Here is a 20,559-nt window from a genome sequence, read left to right as displayed (position 1 = left end):
CCGGGACTACTTTTTTCATTCATAAAAAATCGCGAGACGTCATTCAAGGCAGAACTGAAGAAATTCATGAGAACGAGAGATGTTTACAAACACTTTATTAAACCAAACAAGATAGTCACACGCATCAAATTCGGTTTGCATTCTATGTAAGTTATGCATAGAGCTTCTACAGACATTATATATAATCGAGCTAGATCTATAAATCGATTTACAATGTACGACTACCGATCAATAGAGCGAGGGTCCCCTTGTGCGTGACGCACCCGACCACTTTCGCAACTTTCAATTTGATTTAACGTAAAAGGATAAGCGTGGTGAAATGAAGTCTGTTTAAACTATCTGGACAGATATCGAGACTTACTTGGGATGATCCGGTTGTGCCATCGTTGTCCCCTTTGAAGCGTGTTTTGTGGCGCTGTTTCGGGAGGTGTTGTTCATGAATGAACGTACACGACAGCACCACCAGATCACTTAAAGTTAACAGTTCCGATACAAATCATTCGAAAACTTCATGGAAGTGTGCATGACTTCTGATTTTGTGGCCCCAAACATCCCATATGTGAATAATAACATTCTGGCGTAAAACGCTGTGAGTGGATCGCGGTTGTCTTTTCTTATTCCGGTGGCGACCTTGCCCTTCGATCGTTCGAAGCTGTCACTGACATGCAGGCAGATTTGAGTTTGTTGATTTTCACGTCTTCAGTATATAGGGTGGTACAGTTAACATGAATGTCTTTGGCGAACAGTCTGATTTCCCTCTTCCAAAATGGTACGAAAATGATATAAATTCAGCTGATAGATCAAGGAAACCGGACCATTTTGATTGCACAGCCAGGACCCCGGCAGTGCGAGTGACCGACTGTTGGTCCGATATTCAAAGCGCGGCGCTAATGTGACATTTCAAATGTTCTTATCGGTGTCCTGCGTACTAACAACATGGCGCTTGAATTACCATAAGTTGAAGAATTTCTTCCTAAAGGATCTTGAGCGTCGGTGCTGGTTTGTTTACAAACAGAACAGCAGGCACATGTTGTTAATGCGTATCCATAAACATGTCAACAATGCCCATATTTGGTCATACATCAATATTCATGCGCAACCAGATTTTGCAACCGGTTTCAGTTTGGTCTGTCAACGAACGAAAGTTGTTATGTATTTACACTTAAATATATTTTAACGTGGTTAATAAATAAAATACCACACTCATTCTCGTTAGATACCATATTTTACGAAACTCGTGAACTTTCTATGGTATCTGACCTCGCTTTCGCTCGGTCAGATACCATTGAAAGTCCACTCGTTTCGTAAAAATGGTATCTAACGAGAATGAGTGTAGTATTCCCTATGTATCTGACAAAATAATCGTAGGGCTAAGACTATCGCAACTCACACACTTTAACAGACTAACGACTGTCGTTGCGCTACAATACGGGATGTGGAACGGGCCTTGCACCTCAAAGTTTACAATAACGTCACAATACCCGATGACGTCATTTGTTGAATTTTGTTGCAAGATCCATCAGCGAAACAATGCAGTGTGACGTCAGCCTAGCAACAAGGTTGCTGGGGTCATCGAGTGTGCATAAGCTCCTCTCAACTCAACTCCACACGTTGAATAAGCCAAGGGATGTTGAGAGCTTTCAATATTTGCTCGTGAAACGTGTTCCGAGAGTACATAAGCACGCGTTTTGGTATTACACAATGTGTAATACAGCTGTATGTTTATAAAACGGGTGATCTCTTCACGCGCAAGTAATAAAATATACTAGTGCGCGTGAACGATATTGCACCAGTGCACATACGATTTTTAGTAACTCGATTTTTTTCTAACCCTATAGGTAATTAATTATTTTTTTGTGATTTATGAGACTTTGTTCTTGCCGTTTTGGCAATATAGTGACATGTCTTACCCGATGTATTTAATTTATTCCCCTTCATTTACTGTCCAGAATATATTGAAATTAAATATATATGAATATAAACATCAAATCATTATGTTTTACCCAAATAACTGGTAAATAAAATACCTGGAATGCAGATAAGATTCTATTTGGGTTCTTAAATCAACATCTTCGATAACTTCAATGCAGAACCAGAAGTCTTTAGTCAATTAACGTTCCAATTCGACTTTATTTTATGTACCCCAGTACGTTTGTAAATACAGTACGACACGGATATAACGAACACGGATAGAGCGAACAAACGGATGCAACAAAATCCACGATTTATCTCCTATATATTATCATATGAAATTTACGTACATAACGAACTCTCTTCGGCGAACTAACGGATATAGCGAGCTGGTATCTGATCCCCGACGAGCCTGTCTACCACAAATTAGTGACTTGTACAGCGAACTATGAAATCTCATTCAGTGTCAAGTGTCACTGACAATCTAGTCTATATTTTGATTTTCCAATGTTAATTAAGTCGGTAGGATTACATGAGTTGGGTCGACGTATATCACGATAATGCCATAAAATGGAGTTTTGTTGTCTGATCGGTGACCGTCTAACTACTAACGGAAAGTTTATCGTATCTTTATTCTAAACAATAATACTTCACATACACAATGTTCAACAATATTGCTAAAATCAGTCTGCAACGCCATTTTGAAAACCGCGCCCTCTGCCGGCGGCAGTTGCCAGATCATTCGATTACACCCGAGCGCCCGCGGAGAGCGCCCAGTAGGCGCTCAGAAAGCGCCTCGGCCTATTGAACGCATGCCTGTCTTGAACATTCTTGCCTTATGGGTGCATTTTGCCTATAAAAATTTGTGATGATGTAAGTGAGTTTGTCCTAATTCTGACAATCTGAGGAGAAATAGTACATTGTACTTGGACTGTCATTTTTTCAAAAATGCTCTTTGGGAGAAAAGCTCCACGACGTTCAGGGGTATTGCCTCACCCACGACGTCGACCATGAAGTATCGCCTGTCCCTGGCCCTGTCCAAAAGTTATGCTACTTATGTCCATCATCCACATCTCAGTAATTGACAAGTACATTCCTCTAGTAGATGTGAGTACAAACATGCCAAGTTGACTGGGTTTTGCTACAAATAATGGTCTTTTGTAAAAAAAAGGGTCTTTTATTTATTACTCTAAAAAAATGCTTTATTATACTACTATTTTCATTGTTCTGTTTCTAAATCACCTGTCGCTATGTAAGTGCAATAATCTTGGACGCGACGTTAAACCCCGTTTCACCATCACCTCAAAATCACCTACATCTGCACAGTTATTATGTTTTAGCGAACACAGAACATTCTTTCAATAGGTTGAATTGGAAATGTGCCGTAAAAAAATCTTAGCTCTCTTTTCAGAAGAAAAAGAATCCAAGCCCATGGAGAAAGAATGTACAAATAAATTTCAAACATTGTCAAAAGCTAGCATTGCCACTGTTCTGTCTGTATCTAGTGCATCAGAGCAGAAGGTTTCGCTCGGGACAAAGAGAGTAGTTTTATAAGCCCAAGCAAGTCGAGATATCTTCCAGCCATCAAATCCCAACTTGACTTTTTGGACCAGGGCGCTCTTCGATCGCCTATTCACAGTTAGTATGTAATGTGGGTGCAATGTGTGAAGCCCATTTCTGGTGTCCCCGCGCTGATATTGCTTGAATATTGGTAAAAGCGGCGTAAAACCATACTCACTCACTCACGCACTCACACGTAGTTCGAAAATAACTGACAGCATCTATGACATGCTATTGAGCTCGTTGTTAACCGAGACCCGACACGCACATATTCATCGTACTACTTGTCGTGGACCACCCTCTACCCCTTTCTTCACAATGGTACTCGCCAGTGGGCGGACCTCAACCATAGTCATATGGGGTAATTATCAGATCACAACACGATTTATCCTGCCTTACCAGTAGATATGCTACAAAATTTCTTCGGGCCGTGTTGATCCTCTGGATCAAAGTTGTCATAAACAAATAATTCGGTAAGTATATCCAAGCTGAAGAACACTAGAGGTTCAGTAAGTGCATGGTGGGTGTAGTGGTTTACTGTAGTCTTATTTTGCATGATTTGCATGGTTCTTTGTAACTACTATTATAAATAAATACCCAGGTAAGTATGTCCCATCCCAGAAGGACAACTGTGAGTGGAGTATGGGATTGATTACCCATAGATCCAAGCTGAGAAGAAGATTAATTATAGCTTCCGCATATGTCTCTATAAAAGATGACTGGCAGAACGTCACGCCGAGTGCGCGAAATACGCATATGCCGGAAAGCGCACGTTAAATTCCTAATTTAAGTAAGTAAGTAGTTTTTTGTACGAGTTCGCGGTGAAATCTGTCTACGAGCTGCGAATTCTCCATGGCTACGATCTGGTGTGATTACGAATTCACCTTCTCACTTCTCGAGAGGTTCTCCTCAATTTTTGTATTCGAATGAAAAGAAATTAGAAAAGTCTCATGTCTTAATTGTACTATTTGGTCCAATTTCAGCAAGAAAGATGGCAATTCATGTAAATACATTATAGCGAGAGTACATGAAACTCAATGTGGAATGCTGGAAAAGGGTATTGTTATATGGTACCAAATGTCGGAGACCAGATATCGGTATAATATGATGGTATCGGCTAATGTAACTTAGAAACAAAGGGAGATAATTCGTCTTGTCTTCAGGAGTCGTAGTTACAAAAACACACTTTCTCTCCCTTTCATCATATATTAATTCATTTATTAGATTATGATATACCGCGAATTCCAGTTTGAAGCGTTTAGAAAACGAATAAACGCATCATTTGAGGGATAAATTGTTGTTATAAAACGCGATAAGTGTGAAATGTTCACGCGAGATGCATTTTCGCGACTGCGCAATGCTTGTTTTCAACTTGGCGCGCATTTCCGGCATTGGTGCACATGGTCACGGAGTGTATGTGAGATAGGATTCGGTTGAACAACTATGGATCAAATACCCGCCGCCATGGATAGGCAGCTGGACGTGGTTCAGTGTCATAGGGGTAAGATCGTCAATTTATCTGGAATTATCAGTCTATTATTATGCGTGTGTTACTGACCATTTGTCACTGCATGTTGACATTCGATCTTAAGCTCGAAAATGTCACAGAAATTGCCGCATGGACAAAGCATGTGAATAATGATAATCTATGCTCGCTACAATGAGCTTTACAGTGAGTTTGGATAGAAAAACGTGCTTTGTAAACTTGGACCGTGAGGCATGTATGTTGTGTTTATAAAATGAAAACGTCAGTAGAAGGTAGTTTTGTACTTGCTAGACATTAGGTATTAGCCTAGACAAGGTACGCTGTCAATCGTACTGGACAGTTGTGTGGAGGAATAGGTGACCTCAACTGACCCTGGCCAGAGATGACCACTTCAGAAGACAGCTTCACACAAGCCGTCTTACTGCTTCCTGAATAGAGGAAGGCTCAATCAGATTGTACGAACTATACATTCAGTAAATTCTCATAACAGGTTAAAATTTCAGGCACGTTAACAGACAGGCAGGCCCAGATGGCAATCATCTTACATATTAGATTTTATTTTATAAGTCACTTTACAGTTTTATGCATGTAATAATTAGAGTATAAATGAGCAGCAAATTGAACATGACAGCAACAGGGTGACACATTGTCCTCAACTTCTTGCCAAACTGCCAAATAGTTAAGGTATCATAAGGACTGGTAGAAATGTACCATTGTTAACAGTTTTGCTATATGCTATCATTAAAGGACTAATCGATTAAATGTGTTAGTTTCTATATAGCTTATTTGTTTTATATCCAGAAAAATTGATTCTTGGTTGATTGTTCTTGTGCCTGGTGCTACAATATGATGATAGGATTGAACATTAGAGAAGTACTAGAGCTTGGAGTTCGTTGGCTGGGATTTTATCATGGACATTGGTCCAACTGGTTTAATTTGATTGCTCAGTGTGATAAATAGTATGTTTTCAGATTTGCAGGTTTTTATAGTTATAGTGTGTTCAAAGCCTGGAATTTTTTTTTGGTCAACCTTTATAATACAGTACCACAAACTCTTCAAACACGTCACAGTACCCTATGACATAATTTGTAGTATTTTGTTGCCAGTCACATCACCGAAACAATGCCCTGTGACGTCCTGGGTCATTGAGTGTGCATAAGCTCTTCCCAGTGAGCTATCATCTCAACACGCAATGTCACTGAATAAGCCCAGCAATTTTGAGAGTTTTGAACATTTATTTACTAAATATAGCCCTTGTATAGCAACCGCTAGTTTGTGAAAGCACATTTATTTTCAATTTATTTTATATTTCATTTTTTTTGGAATTCCAGTGGCTAAAGTTATTATCATGATTATACTGAACAACAAAAGTTCCTGTGGCATTGAATAAGATTTATTGCAAAGTTATGTTTTTTAACAAATCTGAAACAATTTCAGTTTGCAACAGATAAAAGTCTCCTGTAAGTGTTCAAAAGGTTTAATTTGCCATACTGACTTCAGAAAATGCGGGATTTAATAAAAAACATGAACATGCCAAAATGTCACTTTACAGATCAATAGCGTTTGTGTCCACCTCTGCATGCGATGCAAGCAACACATCTTCGTCACATGGAATGGACCAGGCGTTGCACAAAGTCCTGTGGGATATCTGTCCATATCTGCTGGAGCATGTTTTGAAGCTCCTGGAGTGTCTGTGGAATACGTGGTTGACGTCGAAGGCGCCGATCCATCTTATCCCACATGTGCTCGATTGATGAGAGATCAGGGGAGCGAGCCGGCCAGGGGATGACATTCACATTGCTTTGTTGAAGAGAATCCTGAAAAAGTTGAGCAATATGAGGCCGGGCGTTGTCATGTTGAACGGCAATGCCTAGGCCGTGAAGATGCAAAAACGGTAGAACAACAGGGCCGATGATCATTGCGGTAGCACTGTCAATTGAGATTTCCCTCTACCACTATCAAACGGGTCCTCTGTCTTGCTGTAATCACACTTCCATGACACAATGATTGACGTAACGTTCACCTCGACGTCGGTACACTCAAATCCGTCCATCGCTGTGGCTGAGGTGAAAACGAGACTTGTCAGTGAATAGAACTTGTTGACACTGCATGGCCGTCCAGCACAGACGCTGTCTGCGGTTTCCTGTCGGTTGTTTCCTGTCAAAATGGGCCATCTGGCGGGTCTTCTGGCGACAATCCGTGCACATCTTAGGAAGCGACGTACGGTTTGTGAAGATATTCTTCGAAGGCCAGGGATGCTTCTTGCAGTCACTGTTGCTGGTTGGAATCGATTTCGTAGGTGTGTTGTTCGAATCCAGTTGTTACGCTTGGCCAGCTACTCCGAGGATGGTCTCTGACTGCATTTGTCTGTTGCCAACGTTGCAATAAACACCAAATGGTGTTTCTGTGGACGTTGTGGACGTTGTGGACTCGATCCTGCTTCAAGCATACCAATGCTAAACAATGCATATGGAATCCCGTTAACGCACATGTTTTTATACCCATTCTTGGGTAGTGAAATGCATGGGGCTTGCATAAAAGTCAACTTTTGCATGGAATGCATGCTGTTCTGTAGCAGTTGCGTTTTTGTGACTTGATTCCATACATATACTACAATATTGAAAACCAAACTTCACTTGTTTGAAAAAAACACTAAAATATTGGTGTCACAGGAACTTTTGTTGTTGAGTATGTTAATTGGAACTAATATTACATATATTATTTATTTGATTCATTAATTTTCATTATTATGCATCGTGTGCACGGGAATGCTGTTTATTAGGTATATTATAATTTATTGGTGCTGAACATATCCAAATGTCGCCCGTGTCAGGGTAGGTTAACCATGTGTTAACCCGAACTCTATCCTTAGCCCTTGGATTTCCTTTTGGATCTATCAATCCTAGCTTTATGCTCATTGGGGTTAGGTGCCTGTTTAGTGGTTAGTATTATAGATTCTATAGCAGCTCCTAATATTCTTCACACAAAAACGTAGAGAAAGCAGGGTGAAATGGTTTAGTGTCAAATATTTTGGCTTCTGGGATAATGTTCTGGAACATTCACACAAGCCATTTTCACCCGCTGCCTTTATTTAGTACTGATTCATTGTCCTACTCACTCTTGTGTTGTCACTAGCCATGCTAATGCCTCCCTCGTTCCTTACTATTATCCACATTATTCTTGCAGTGCTCCCTACCACACTTTTCTGTCACAAAAATCACTCAACAAATTATTAAATACAAAGTCAATTCTGAAATAAAATACGTATTTCAGACATTGTAAAAACATGACCGATCTAATAAATGAATGATATGACAGGTAGGTTCATAATGTTAAATACTATTTTGACGTCTCTACAGCTGGCCGGTGTACCGGCCTGCAGTGACTGGGGAGTCGGTGTTAGAAGAGTTCAGTCGTGTTGATCATTGTTTTCCAGAAAGGAAATTCAATTGGTTTTTGCACATATTTATAAAAAATATTTTTACTTACGAGTCTTCATTATCAACAGAAATACTCGTCAGTCACTTTCATCGATAAATTAAATGTGCCAAAGGGGCACGCAGGTAAGGAATTCACCGTGCCATTACAGTGTTAGGTGTGCCCTCGGCATGATGGCACTAATAATTTCAAACCCTTTATTGTAATGTTTTATGTTTCCAACGCCAATAACTACCAGTGATTTTCATGTTAAATATGTTAAACATCTGAAACTTTGTTTGGGAGGGACCCTTTAAAAGGTACAGGTTCACCTGGATGCTGACTAGTTATTATCACCAGTTTGTATGTTGCACTACTGAAACTTATGTCCCGGTGACAGGTGAGAATTGGTCCTTGGCAACCCATGCTTGTCAGAAGAGGCAATTAACAGGATGGGGTGGTCAGGCTTACTTGGTTGATGGATGTCACATCACAGTTGCGTATGTCAGTGCTCATGGTGTCAATCACAGGATTGTCTGGTCCAGACTTGATAATTACAGACCACTGTCATATAGCTAGAATAATGTGAGTGCAGCTTTAAGCATGTTAAGCAAACCAAAATGAAAGTTTAAAGGTGAAAGTTTAGCTTGGAATGAACATGGTTAAGGGACTCAGTTGGTTAAATGATAACAGTGGAAATATAAGAAAGTTAATCTTTCCCCTTGCACCTTTTAGATGTTTGCCTTATTTCATATCACATTCACATATATGATTGATTATGTTATACAGGATTGGTCTGTCATACATATTATGTAAACACACCTGGTACTTGATTAATTCAATTAGGAAAGTGTGTGTGTGTGTGTGACTGGCAAGGTTTCAAGGATCATTAAGTTCAGTAAATATTCTTTTAGTGTTGCTGCAGGTCAGGTCTGCACAACCTCAGGTGTTGATCATGTGATAAACAAATGATAAAGATTCTATCTGTATTTTTGAATGTGACACATTTGCAGGATTAGAAAACATTTTAGTACATATATATTTATATATGAAGACAATACTGATAGTAACTACGCTTTGCATAAATCATGTAAGGGACAAATTCTGAGATATGGTTTGACACAAACAGAAGAAAAATATTCTGGACATTGTTTGACAATAATATAGATAAATGATAAATAAACTGATTTTATTTTATTTCTAGTCTTCGGAGCTCGTAACACTGGAAATAACTTTCAGCAAAACCATACAGAAGTACACAAAATTAATCCTGTTATTACACAATCTGGTTAAAATATGTGTTTGTTGTAAATCTTGACTTATGTTTGTAATCTATTTATTTAAAATGTTAATCAATTTTGTGTACACAAAATTGTGTTTGAAGCAATCAGCAGATCGCACCAACTCACTCAGCCATTTGCCACATCCCCTGTAGTCACGCAGCAGCCATTTGCCACATCCCCTAGAGTCACGCAGCAGCCATTTGCCACATCCTCTGTAGTCATGCAGCAGCCATTTGCCACAACCCCTGTTGTCACGCAGCAGCCATTTGCCACATTCCCTGTTGTCATGTAGCAGCCAGTTGCCACATCCCCTATAGTCATGCAGCAGTCATTTGCCACATCCCCTATAGTCACGCAGCAGTCATTTGCCACATCCCCTATAGTCACGCAGCAGCCATTTGCCACATCCCCTATAGTCATGCAGCAGCCATTTGTCACATCCCCTGTAGTCATGCAGCAGTCATTTGCCACATCCCCTGTAGTCATGCAGCAGTCATTTGCCACATCCCCTATAGTCACGCAGCAGCCATTTGCCACATCCCCTATAGTCACGCAGCAGCCATTTGCCACATCCTCTGTAGTCATGCAGCAGCCATTTGCCACATCCCCTGTAGTCATGCAGCAGTCATTTGCCACATCCCCTATAGTCACGCAGCAGCCATTTGCCACATCCCCTATAGTCACGCAGCAGCCATTTGCCACATTCCCTAAAGTCATGCAGCAGCCATTTGCCACATCCTCTGTAGTCATGCAGCAGCCATTTGCCACATCCCCTGTAGTCATGCAGCAGTCATTTGCCACATCCCCTATAGTCATGCAGCAGTCATTTGCCACATTCCCTAAAGTCATGCAGCAGCCATTTGCCACATCCTCTGTAGTCATGCAGCAGCCATTTGCCACATCCCCTATAGTCATGCAGCAGTCATTTGCCACAACCCCTGTTGTCACGCAGCAGCCATTTGCCACATTCCCTATAGTCATGCAGCAGTCATTTGCCACAACCCCTGTTGTCACGCAGCAGCCATTTGCCACATCCCCTATAGTCACGCAGCAGTCATTTGCCACAACCCCTGTTGTCATGCAGCAGCCATTTGCCACATCCTCTGTAGTCATGCAGCAGCCATTTGCCACATCCCCTATAGTCATGCAGCAGTCATTTGCCACAACCCCTGTTGTCACGCAGCAGTCATTTGCCACATCCCCTGTTGTCACGCAGCAGTCATTTGCCACATCCCTTGTAGTCATGTAGCTTCCCCTGTAGTCATCCCTGGTAGCTTGTAGTCACGCAGCAGCCATTTGCCACATCCCCTGTTGTCACGCAGCAGCCTTTTGCCACATCCCCTGTTGTCACGCAGCAGCCATTTGCCACATCCCTTGTAGTCATGTAGCTTCCCCTGTAGTCAAGCAGCAGCCATTTGCCACATCCCTGGTAGCTTGTAGTCACGCAGCAGCCATTTTCCACATCCCCTGTAGTCATGTAGCTTCCCCTGTAGTCAAGCGGCAGCCATTTGCCACATCCCCTGTAGTCATGCAGCAGCCTTTTGCCACATCCCCTGTAGTCATGTAGCAGACATACAAAATTAAATGGTGCGATGAAAGTCTTATAATTATCAGATTATGTAGAAATAATGTGTCTTGTGATCGTTTTACATTATTCATTGCTACCAAACAACATAAGCATACTATGAAATTATATCTCATAAACCATGTCATGACAAATTGCATGTCATGACAAAACTCCACATAAACCGGAACAGAAATATGGAAATCCTGAAAATAAATATTACTTTATTGACTGTTTGTTGACATTCGTCAATTATGATGGAATGAAAGCAGTATGATTACTTTCACTGGAGAATTAAAGAAAATATGATGTAACTAAGCAGTGTTTCCTTTAAACTCAAATGTGTAAAACCTATGTGTAGTCTTGTCGTCAGCCGTTTTCCTAACATCAAGGGAACATAACTCTAAGTCGCTGACCCATGATATAACTGGAATACTGTTAAAAGTTGCGTTAAACCCAACTCACTCACTCACTCACTCACCAGGACAGAAACAAATGTCATAATAAGTTCCGTCATTCTGTCAGGGAATGTTACTTTTGTAGGTATGTCATAGTAGGTATAACTCAACATTACTATTGCTACATGTATACATGTCATTTGCCTGGTCTTTGGGATTCAGGCCAAGTACCAGTCACTACCTGTGTAGGCAGTAGGTGAATTTGTGTAGCCCAGGTATATGGTAAATCCTTGACTGAGCTGTGTGACTGCGGCAGTTATGTAAACATGTAAACATGTTCACACAGGTGACCATCCTCAGTAGCTAGCTGTAGGAGCTGATCGGTACCTGGTACATAATCATTGACGTGGGGGGTGGGGTGGGGGGGGATCTCCATATCTTTTTCTGTGAGACACAAGTTGTGTGGAATGAATGTCAGTATTGTCATGTCAGTTGAGTCACTGCTGATTGATGTTTTTTTTTATTGTATTCTACATTTATTGTTGCGTGTAGTCAATAATGACATAGAATTATAGGATATGTGCTCGCTCAAATGAAACTATAACAGCTGTCTCCTGGCAAGATCTGTCATCCTGTTCATATCTCTCAGCTGGCGGCTGATGGAGGAGTGATCAAATCATTTATGTGATCTAAGGAAACTGTTATTTTTTTTCACTCTCATTACTCATATATTTTTTCATGACTATGCCATGGCATTCTCTTTCTAAATTTTCCAAAACTGAGATAATTTAGATTGTATTTACTCATCTGTAGTCTTGAAATAGACCATGTCACACTGTGACCAGCAATCTCTCAGGTAGAGAAGCCAAAGGGTATGTATTGTCATCATGTTTTAATCAAATCAGGAGAGCTTTGGATGTGATACACTAGTAGAGATGAAACTCTCAAAACTTAACAGTTGACTTGTCTGATAAACAGATTATCATTAATGTGGTCAACATACGCCCACCAATTTGGATAAAATTGCTTCATGCAAGCCCAGTGATAAAGTGTGTAGCCGGCTTCGCTTGTTTAACCCTGACATTGGTTGGTGCAAGCTATCAAGGAGCATGCCCTCGCTATTGGAGGGCAGATTATAGTCAGCTAAGCAGTATAGCTGGAAGAGACAAGGCCAGAAAACTGAGCTGCCATGTTACTGGAGGGATGATGAGTGAGACACGGGCAGTCATGCATCACAGGGGCGTCAAAGTGCTCTCCCGCCTCCCCAGTCACCTGCTGCATGCCTGGAATCTGGTGCTACCTCACATTCGGGTGGCGGGCATCTGGTACTCTCCCCCTAGTCCTACCACCTGCCACACATACCTGGCTACTGTGCCACCTCAACCCTCGGGTGGCGGGCATCTGGCACTATCCCCCTAGTCCTACCACCTGCCACACATACCTGGCTACTGTGCCACCTCAACCCTTGGGTGGCGGGCATCTATTACTCTCCCCCTAGTCCTACCACCTGCCACACATACCTGGCTACTGTGCCACCTCATTACACAGGTAGCTTGTCAGACCTGTCGCAACACTTTATGTACACAGTAAGTCTGGGGCAGCAACACTTAATGTACACAGTAAGTCTTGGGCAGCAACACTTAATGTACACAGTAAGTCAGGGGCAGCAACACTTTATGTACACAGTAAGTCAGGGGCAGCAACACTTAATGTACACAGTAAGTCTGGGGCAGCAACACTTTATGTACACAGTAAGTCTGGGGCAGCAACACTTAATGTACACAGTAAGTCTGGGGCAGCAACACTTAATGTACACAGTAAGTCTTGGGCAGCAACACTTTATGTACACAGTAAGTCTGGGGCAGCAACACTTAATGTACACAGTAAGTCTGGGGCAGCAACACTTAATGTACACAGTAAGTCTTGGGCAGCAACACTTAATGTACACAGTAAGTCAGGGGCAGCAACACTTAATGTACACAGTAAGTCTGGGGCAGCAACACTTTATGTACACAGTAAGTCATGGGCAGCAACACTTAATGTACACAGTATGTCTGGGGCAGCAACACTTTATGTACACAGTAAGTCTGGGGCAGCAACACTTAATGTACACAGTAAGTCTGGGGCAGCAACACTTAATGTACACAGTAAGTCTTGGGCAGCAACACTTAATGTACACAGTATGTCATGGGCAGCAACACTTTATGTACACAGTAAGTCTGGGGCAGCAACACTTTATGTACACAGTAAGTCATGGGCAGCAACACTTAATGTACACAGTATGTCATGGGCAGCAACACTTTATGTACACAGTAAGTCTGGGGCAGCAACACTTTATGTACACAGTAAGTCTGGGGCAGCAACACTTAATGTACACAGTAAGTCTTGGGCAGCAACACTTAATGTACACAGTATGTCATGGGCAGCAACACTTTATGTACACAGTAAGTCTGGGGCAGCAACACTTTATGTACACAGTAAGTCATGGGCAGCAACACTTAATGTACACAGTATGTCTGGGGCAGCAACACTTTATGTACACAGTAAGTCTGGGGCAGCAACACTTAATGTACACAGTAAGTCTGGGGCAGCAACACTTTATGTACACAGTATGTCAGGGGCAGCAACACTTTATGTACACAGTAAGTCTGGGGCAGCAACACTTTATGTACACAGTAAGTCATGGGCAGCAACACTTAATGTACACAGTATGTCTGGGGCAGCAACACTTTATGTACACAGTAAGTCTGGGGCAGCAACACTTATGTACACAGTAAGTCTGGGGCAGCAACACTTTATGTACACAGTATGTCAGGGGCAGCAACACTTAATGTACACAGTAAGTCTTGGGCAGCAACACTTAATGTACACAGTATGTCAGGGGCAGCAACACTTAATGTACACAGTAAGTCAGGGGCAGCAACACTTAATGTACACAGTAAGTCTGGGGCAGCAACACTTTATGTACACGGTATGTCAGGGGCAGCAACACTTTATGTACACAGTATGTCAGGGGCAGCAACACTTAATGTACACAGTATGTCATGGGCAGCAACACTTTATGTACACAGTAAGTCAGGGGCAGCAACACTTTATGTACACAGTATGTCATGGGCAGCAACACTTTATGTACACAGTATGTCAGGGGCAGCAACACTTAATGTACACAGTAAGTCTGGGGCAGCAACACTTAATGTACACAGTAAGTCATGGGCAGCAACACTTTATGTACACAGTATGTCATGGGCAGCAACACTTTATGTACACAGTAAGTCAGGGGCAGCAACACTTTATGTACACAGTATGTCAGGGGCAGCAACACTTTATGTACACAGTATGTCAGGGGCAGCAACACTTAATGTACACAGTATGTCAGGGGCAGCAACACTTAATGTACACAGTAAGTCTGGGGCAGCAACACTTTATGTACACAGTAAGTCATGGGCAGCAACACTTAATGTACACAGTAAGTCTGGGGCAGCAACACTTAATGTACACAGTAAGTCATGGGCAGCAACACTTAATGTACACAGTAAGTCTGGGGCAGCAACACTTTATGTACACAGTAAGTCATGGGCAGCAACACTTAATGTACACAGTAAGTCATGGGCAGCAACACTTTATGTACACAGTAAGTCTGGGGCAGCAACACTTAATGTACACAGTAAGTCAGGGGCAGCAACACTTAATGTACACAGTAAGTCTTGGGCAGCAACACTTAATGTACACAGTAAGTCTGGGGCAGCAACACTTTATGTACACAGTAAGTCTGGGGCAGCAACACTTAATGTACACAGTAAGTCTGGGGCAGCAACACTTAATGTACACAGTAAGTCTTGGGCAGCAACACTTAATGTACACAGTATGTCATGGGCAGCAACACTTTATGTACACAGTAAGTCTGGGGCAGCAACACTTTATGTACACAGTAAGTCATGGGCAGCAACACTTAATGTACACAGTATGTCATGGGCAGCAACACTTTATGTACACAGTAAGTCTGGGGCAGCAACACTTTATGTACACAGTAAGTCTGGGGCAGCAACACTTAATGTACACAGTAAGTCTTGGGCAGCAACACTTAATGTACACAGTATGTCATGGGCAGCAACACTTTATGTACACAGTAAGTCTGGGGCAGCAACACTTTATGTACACAGTAAGTCATGGGCAGCAACACTTAATGTACACAGTATGTCTGGGGCAGCAACACTTTATGTACACAGTAAGTCTGGGGCAGCAACACTTTATGTACACAGTATGTCAGGGGCAGCAACACTTTATGTACACAGTAAGTCTGGGGCAGCAACACTTTATGTACACAGTAAGTCATGGGCAGCAACACTTAATGTACACAGTATGTCTGGGGCAGCAACACTTTATGTACACAGTAAGTCTGGGGCAGCAACACTTATGTACACAGTAAGTCTGGGGCAGCAACACTTTATGTACACAGTATGTCAGGGGCAGCAACACTTAATGTACACAGTAAGTCAGGGGCAGCAACACTTAATGTACACAGTAAGTCTGGGGCAGCAACACTTTATGTACACGGTATGTCAGGGGCAGCAACACTTTATGTACACAGTATGTCAGGGGCAGCAACACTTAATGTACACAGTATGTCATGGGCAGCAACACTTTATGTACACAGTAAGTCAGGGGCAGCAACACTTTATGTACACAGTATGTCATGGGCAGCAACACTTTATGTACACAGTATGTCAGGGGCAGCAACACTTAATGTACACAGTATGTCAGGGGCAGCAACACTTAATGTACACAGTAAGTCTGGGGCAGCAACACTTTATGTACACAGTAAGTCATGGGCAGCAACACTTAATGTACACAGTAAGTCTGGGGCAGCAACACTTAATGTACACAGTAAGTCATGGGCAGCAACACTTAATGTACACAGTAAGTCTGGGGCAGCAACACTTTATGTACACAGTAAGTCATGGGCAGCAACACTTAATGTACACAGTAAGTCATGGGCAGCAACACTTTATGTACACAGTAAGTCTGGGGCAGCAACACTTAATGTACACAGTAAGTCAGGGGCAGCAACACTTAATGTACACAGTAAGTCTTGGGCAGCAACACTTAATGTACACAGTAAGTCTGGGGCAGCAACACTTTATGTACACAGTAAGTCTTGGGCAGCAACACTTAATGTACACAGTAAGTCTTGGGCAGCAACACTTAATGTACACAGTATGTCAGGGGCAGCAACACTTAATGTACACAGTAAGTCAGGGGCAGCAACACTTAATGTACACAGTAAGTCTGGGGCAGCAACACTTTATGTACACGGTATGTCAGGGGCAGCAACACTTTATGTACACAGTATGTCAGGGGCAGCAACACTTAATGTACACAGTATGTCATGGGCAGCAACACTTTATGTACACAGTAAGTCAGGGGCAGCAACACTTTATGTACACAGTATGTCATGGGCAGCAACACTTTATGTACACAGTATGTCAGGGGCAGCAACACTTAATGTACACAGTATGTCAGGGGCAGCAACACTTAATGTACACAGTAAGTCTGGGGCAGCAACACTTTATGTACACAGTAAGTCTGGGGCAGCAACACTTAATGTACACAGTAAGTCTGGGGCAGCAACACTTAATGTACACAGTAAGTCATGGGCAGCAACACTTAATGTACACAGTAAGTCTGGGGCAGCAACACTTTATGTACACAGTAAGTCATGGGCAGCAACACTTAATGTACACAGTAAGTCATGGGCAGCAACACTTTATGTACACAGTAAGTCTGGGGCAGCAACACTTTATGTACACAGTAAGTCATGGGCAGCAACACTTAATGTACACAGTAAGTCTGGGGCAGCAACACTTAATGTACACAGTATGTCAGGGGCAGCAACACTTTATGTACACAGTAAGTCTGGGGCAGCAACACTTTATGTACACAGTAAGTCATGGGCAGCAACACTTTATGTACACAGTAAGTCTGGGGCAGCAACACTTTATGTACACAGTAAGTCTGGGGCAGCAACACTTAATGTACACAGTAAGTCTGGGGCAGCAACACTTAATGTACACAGTAAGTCTGGGGCAGCAACACTTAATGTACACAGTAAGTCTGGGGCAGCAACACTTTATGTACACAGTAAGTCATGGGCAGCAACACTTAATGTACACAGTAAGTCATGGGCAGCAACACTTTATGTACACAGTATGTCATGGGCAGCAACACTTAATGTACACAGTAAGTCATGGGCAGCAACACTTAATGTACACAGTAAGTCATGGGCAGCAACACTTTATGTACACAGTAAGTCTGGGGCAGCAACACTTAATGTACACAGTATGTCATGGGCAGCAACACTTTATGTACACAGTAAGTCTGGGGCAGCAACACTTAATGTACACAGTAAGTCATGGGCAGCAACACTTTATGTACACAGTAAGTCTGGGGCAGCAACACTTAATGTACACAGTATGTCAGGGGCAGGAACACTTTATGTACACAGTAAGTCATGGGCAGCAACACTTTATGTACACAGTAAGTCAGGGGCAGCAACACTTTATGTACACAGTAAGTCTGGGGCAGCAACACTTAATGTACACAGTAAGTCTGGGGCAGCAACACTTAATGTACACAGTAAGTCATGGGCAGCAACACTTAATGTACACAGTAAGTCATGGGCAGCAACACTTTATGTACACAGTAAGTCATGGGCAGCAACACTTTATGTACACAGTAAGTCATGGGCAGCAACACTTAATGTACACAGTATGTCAGGGGCAGCAACACTTAATGTACACAGTATGTCATGGGCAGCAACACTTTATGTACACAGTAAGTCAGGGGCAGCAACACTTTATGTACACAGTAAGTCATGGGCAGCAACACTTAATGTACACAGTAAGTCAGGGGCAGCAACACTTTATGTACACAGTAAGTCATGGGCAGCAACACTTTATGTACACAGTATGTCATGGGCAGCAACACTTTATGTACACAGTAAGTCAGGGGCAATGCTGTCTAAGCTGGCCATATGGTCCCGTAGATGTAGGAGGGAGACGGACAAAAGGGAGGGATGTGACATCACGTTGAACATATTACACAGGCATAATTTGTCATTGACTTGATTCAGGACTTGATACTGGTTTGATTAAACTGAAAGTGTTAACCTACTTGCTGATATGTTGGTCTGTTGGTAAGCCTTGGTTGCAGGCCTCTATATATTGGCCACACATGGGACTTTTTAATATCCCTGATTCCGCTGGCTGACACAGCTCAAGTAATCAATACAGTAAAGTCTTCAACATCACTGCGGAAAAAAAACATTCAGGGTTTGATTGTTTGTTGTTAAAACTCTCAGCAAAATTGCAGCTATATGGCAGCGTTTTTGAAGATCAAGTCTGGACAAGACAATCCAGTGATTGACATCATCAGCATCTATCTACTCATTTGGGATATGATGATATGCATCAACCAAATCAGAAAGCCTTACCACAAGATCCTGTTAATTGCGTCTTACAAGCATAGGTTGCTGAAGACCTATTCTAACCCAGATCTTCATGGGACATTGTTTAATTAAATTTTCAGCCCAGTCAGACAATGGTCAGCAAGTCTGACCCAAAACCTAAAGGGAATTAAAGTTGCCCTAGCATGTTTGAGAAGCTCAAAATGTCTAACAAAGCACTACTGACTGTCAGTTTGTTTGCCTTCGATATTAATTTTTTTGCTTAGAGTTATCTTTGACTTGACTACTTACAAGTTTCATAACAAAATACTGAGATACACAGCACTCAATACTGAGACATGCAACACTCAATACTGAGATATGTAACACACAATACTGAGATATGTAACACTCAATTCTGAGATATGTAACACTCACTACTGAGATATGCAACACAATACTGAGATACATAACACTCAATACTGAGATACATAACACTCAATACTGAGATATGTAACACTCAATACTGAGATATGTAACACTCAATACTGAGATATGCAACACACAATACTGAGATACACGACACTCAATACTGAGGACCGCCTCCGTGGTCTTGTGGTAGAGCGTCCGCCCGGAGAGCGGAAGGTCCAGGGTTCGATCCCGGGCCGCGTCATACAAAAAGACGTTAAAAGATTGTACTTGTTGTTACCCTGTCTGGCGCTCGGCATTAAGGGGCTAAAACAAGGACTGGTCGGCTCGGAGTCAGTATACTGTGTCTGAGTGGGGTATTCATGTTAAACTGCGGCATGGTATCTCAGTGAGCTAGCACTATAAATCGGCATCAGTCCGGACTAGTACAAGCAGCCACACACACACATACACGTGCATGCACGTCGCTATATAAGTGCAATAATCTTGGACGCGACGTTAAACCCAATTTCACCTCACCTCACCTCAATACTGAGATACAGGACACTCAATACTGAGATACATGACTCTTGATACTGAGATACATGACTCTCAATACTGAGATACATGACACTCAATACTGAGATTCATGACTCAATACTGAGATACATGACACTCAATACTGAGATACATGACACTCAATACTGAGATACATGACACTCAATACTGAGATACATGACACTCAATACTGAGATATGAAACACAATACTGAGATATGAAACACAATACTGAGATACATGATTCTCAATACTGAGATACATGACTCAATACTGAGATACAGGACACCCAATACTGAGATACAGGACTCTCAATACTGAGATACATGACACTCAATACTGAGATACATGACACTCAATACTGAGATACATGACACTCAATACTGAGATACATGACACTCAATACTGAGATACATGACTCTCAATACTGTGATACATGACACTCAATACTGAGATACATGACTCTCAATACTGAGATACATGACACTCAATACTGAGATACATGACACTCAATGCTGAGATACTTAACACTCA

General features: G+C 42.0%; 2 protein-coding genes across 2 annotated transcripts in view; one reads left to right on the top strand and one right to left on the bottom strand.

The window, feature by feature from the left end:
• Positions 1-4,820: 4,820 nt before the first annotated feature.
• LOC124118533 (methylosome protein 50-like) overlaps positions 4,821-20,559 on the top strand; it is a 57,222-nt gene continuing 41,483 nt past the window's right edge. Inside the window, exon 1 of the mRNA XM_046480689.1 lies at positions 4,821-4,972. Within this exon, the coding sequence (XP_046336645.1) occupies positions 4,915-4,972 (58 nt within the window). The 5' untranslated portion in view covers positions 4,821-4,914. The remainder of the gene's footprint in view (positions 4,973-20,559) is intronic.
• Positions 7,642-19,638, bottom strand: LOC125373492 (keratin-associated protein 10-8-like). The gene is made up of 2 exons (XM_048384596.1): positions 18,790-19,638; positions 7,642-11,210 (listed from the first exon to the last, which is right to left on the bottom strand). Exon 2 carries the CDS (start codon positions 10,900-10,902, stop codon positions 9,784-9,786), a length of 1,119 nt encoding a protein of 372 aa, XP_048240553.1. The 5' UTR covers positions 10,903-11,210; positions 18,790-19,638; the 3' UTR covers positions 7,642-9,783.

The sequence above is a fragment of the Haliotis rufescens genome, unplaced genomic scaffold (assembly GCF_023055435.1).
Source record: "Haliotis rufescens isolate VD_foot unplaced genomic scaffold, xgHalRufe1.0.p SCAF_5, whole genome shotgun sequence".
Classification (NCBI taxonomy): Eukaryota; Metazoa; Mollusca; class Gastropoda; order Lepetellida; family Haliotidae; genus Haliotis; species Haliotis rufescens.
This window is presented reverse-complemented; position numbering and strand designations above follow the sequence as displayed.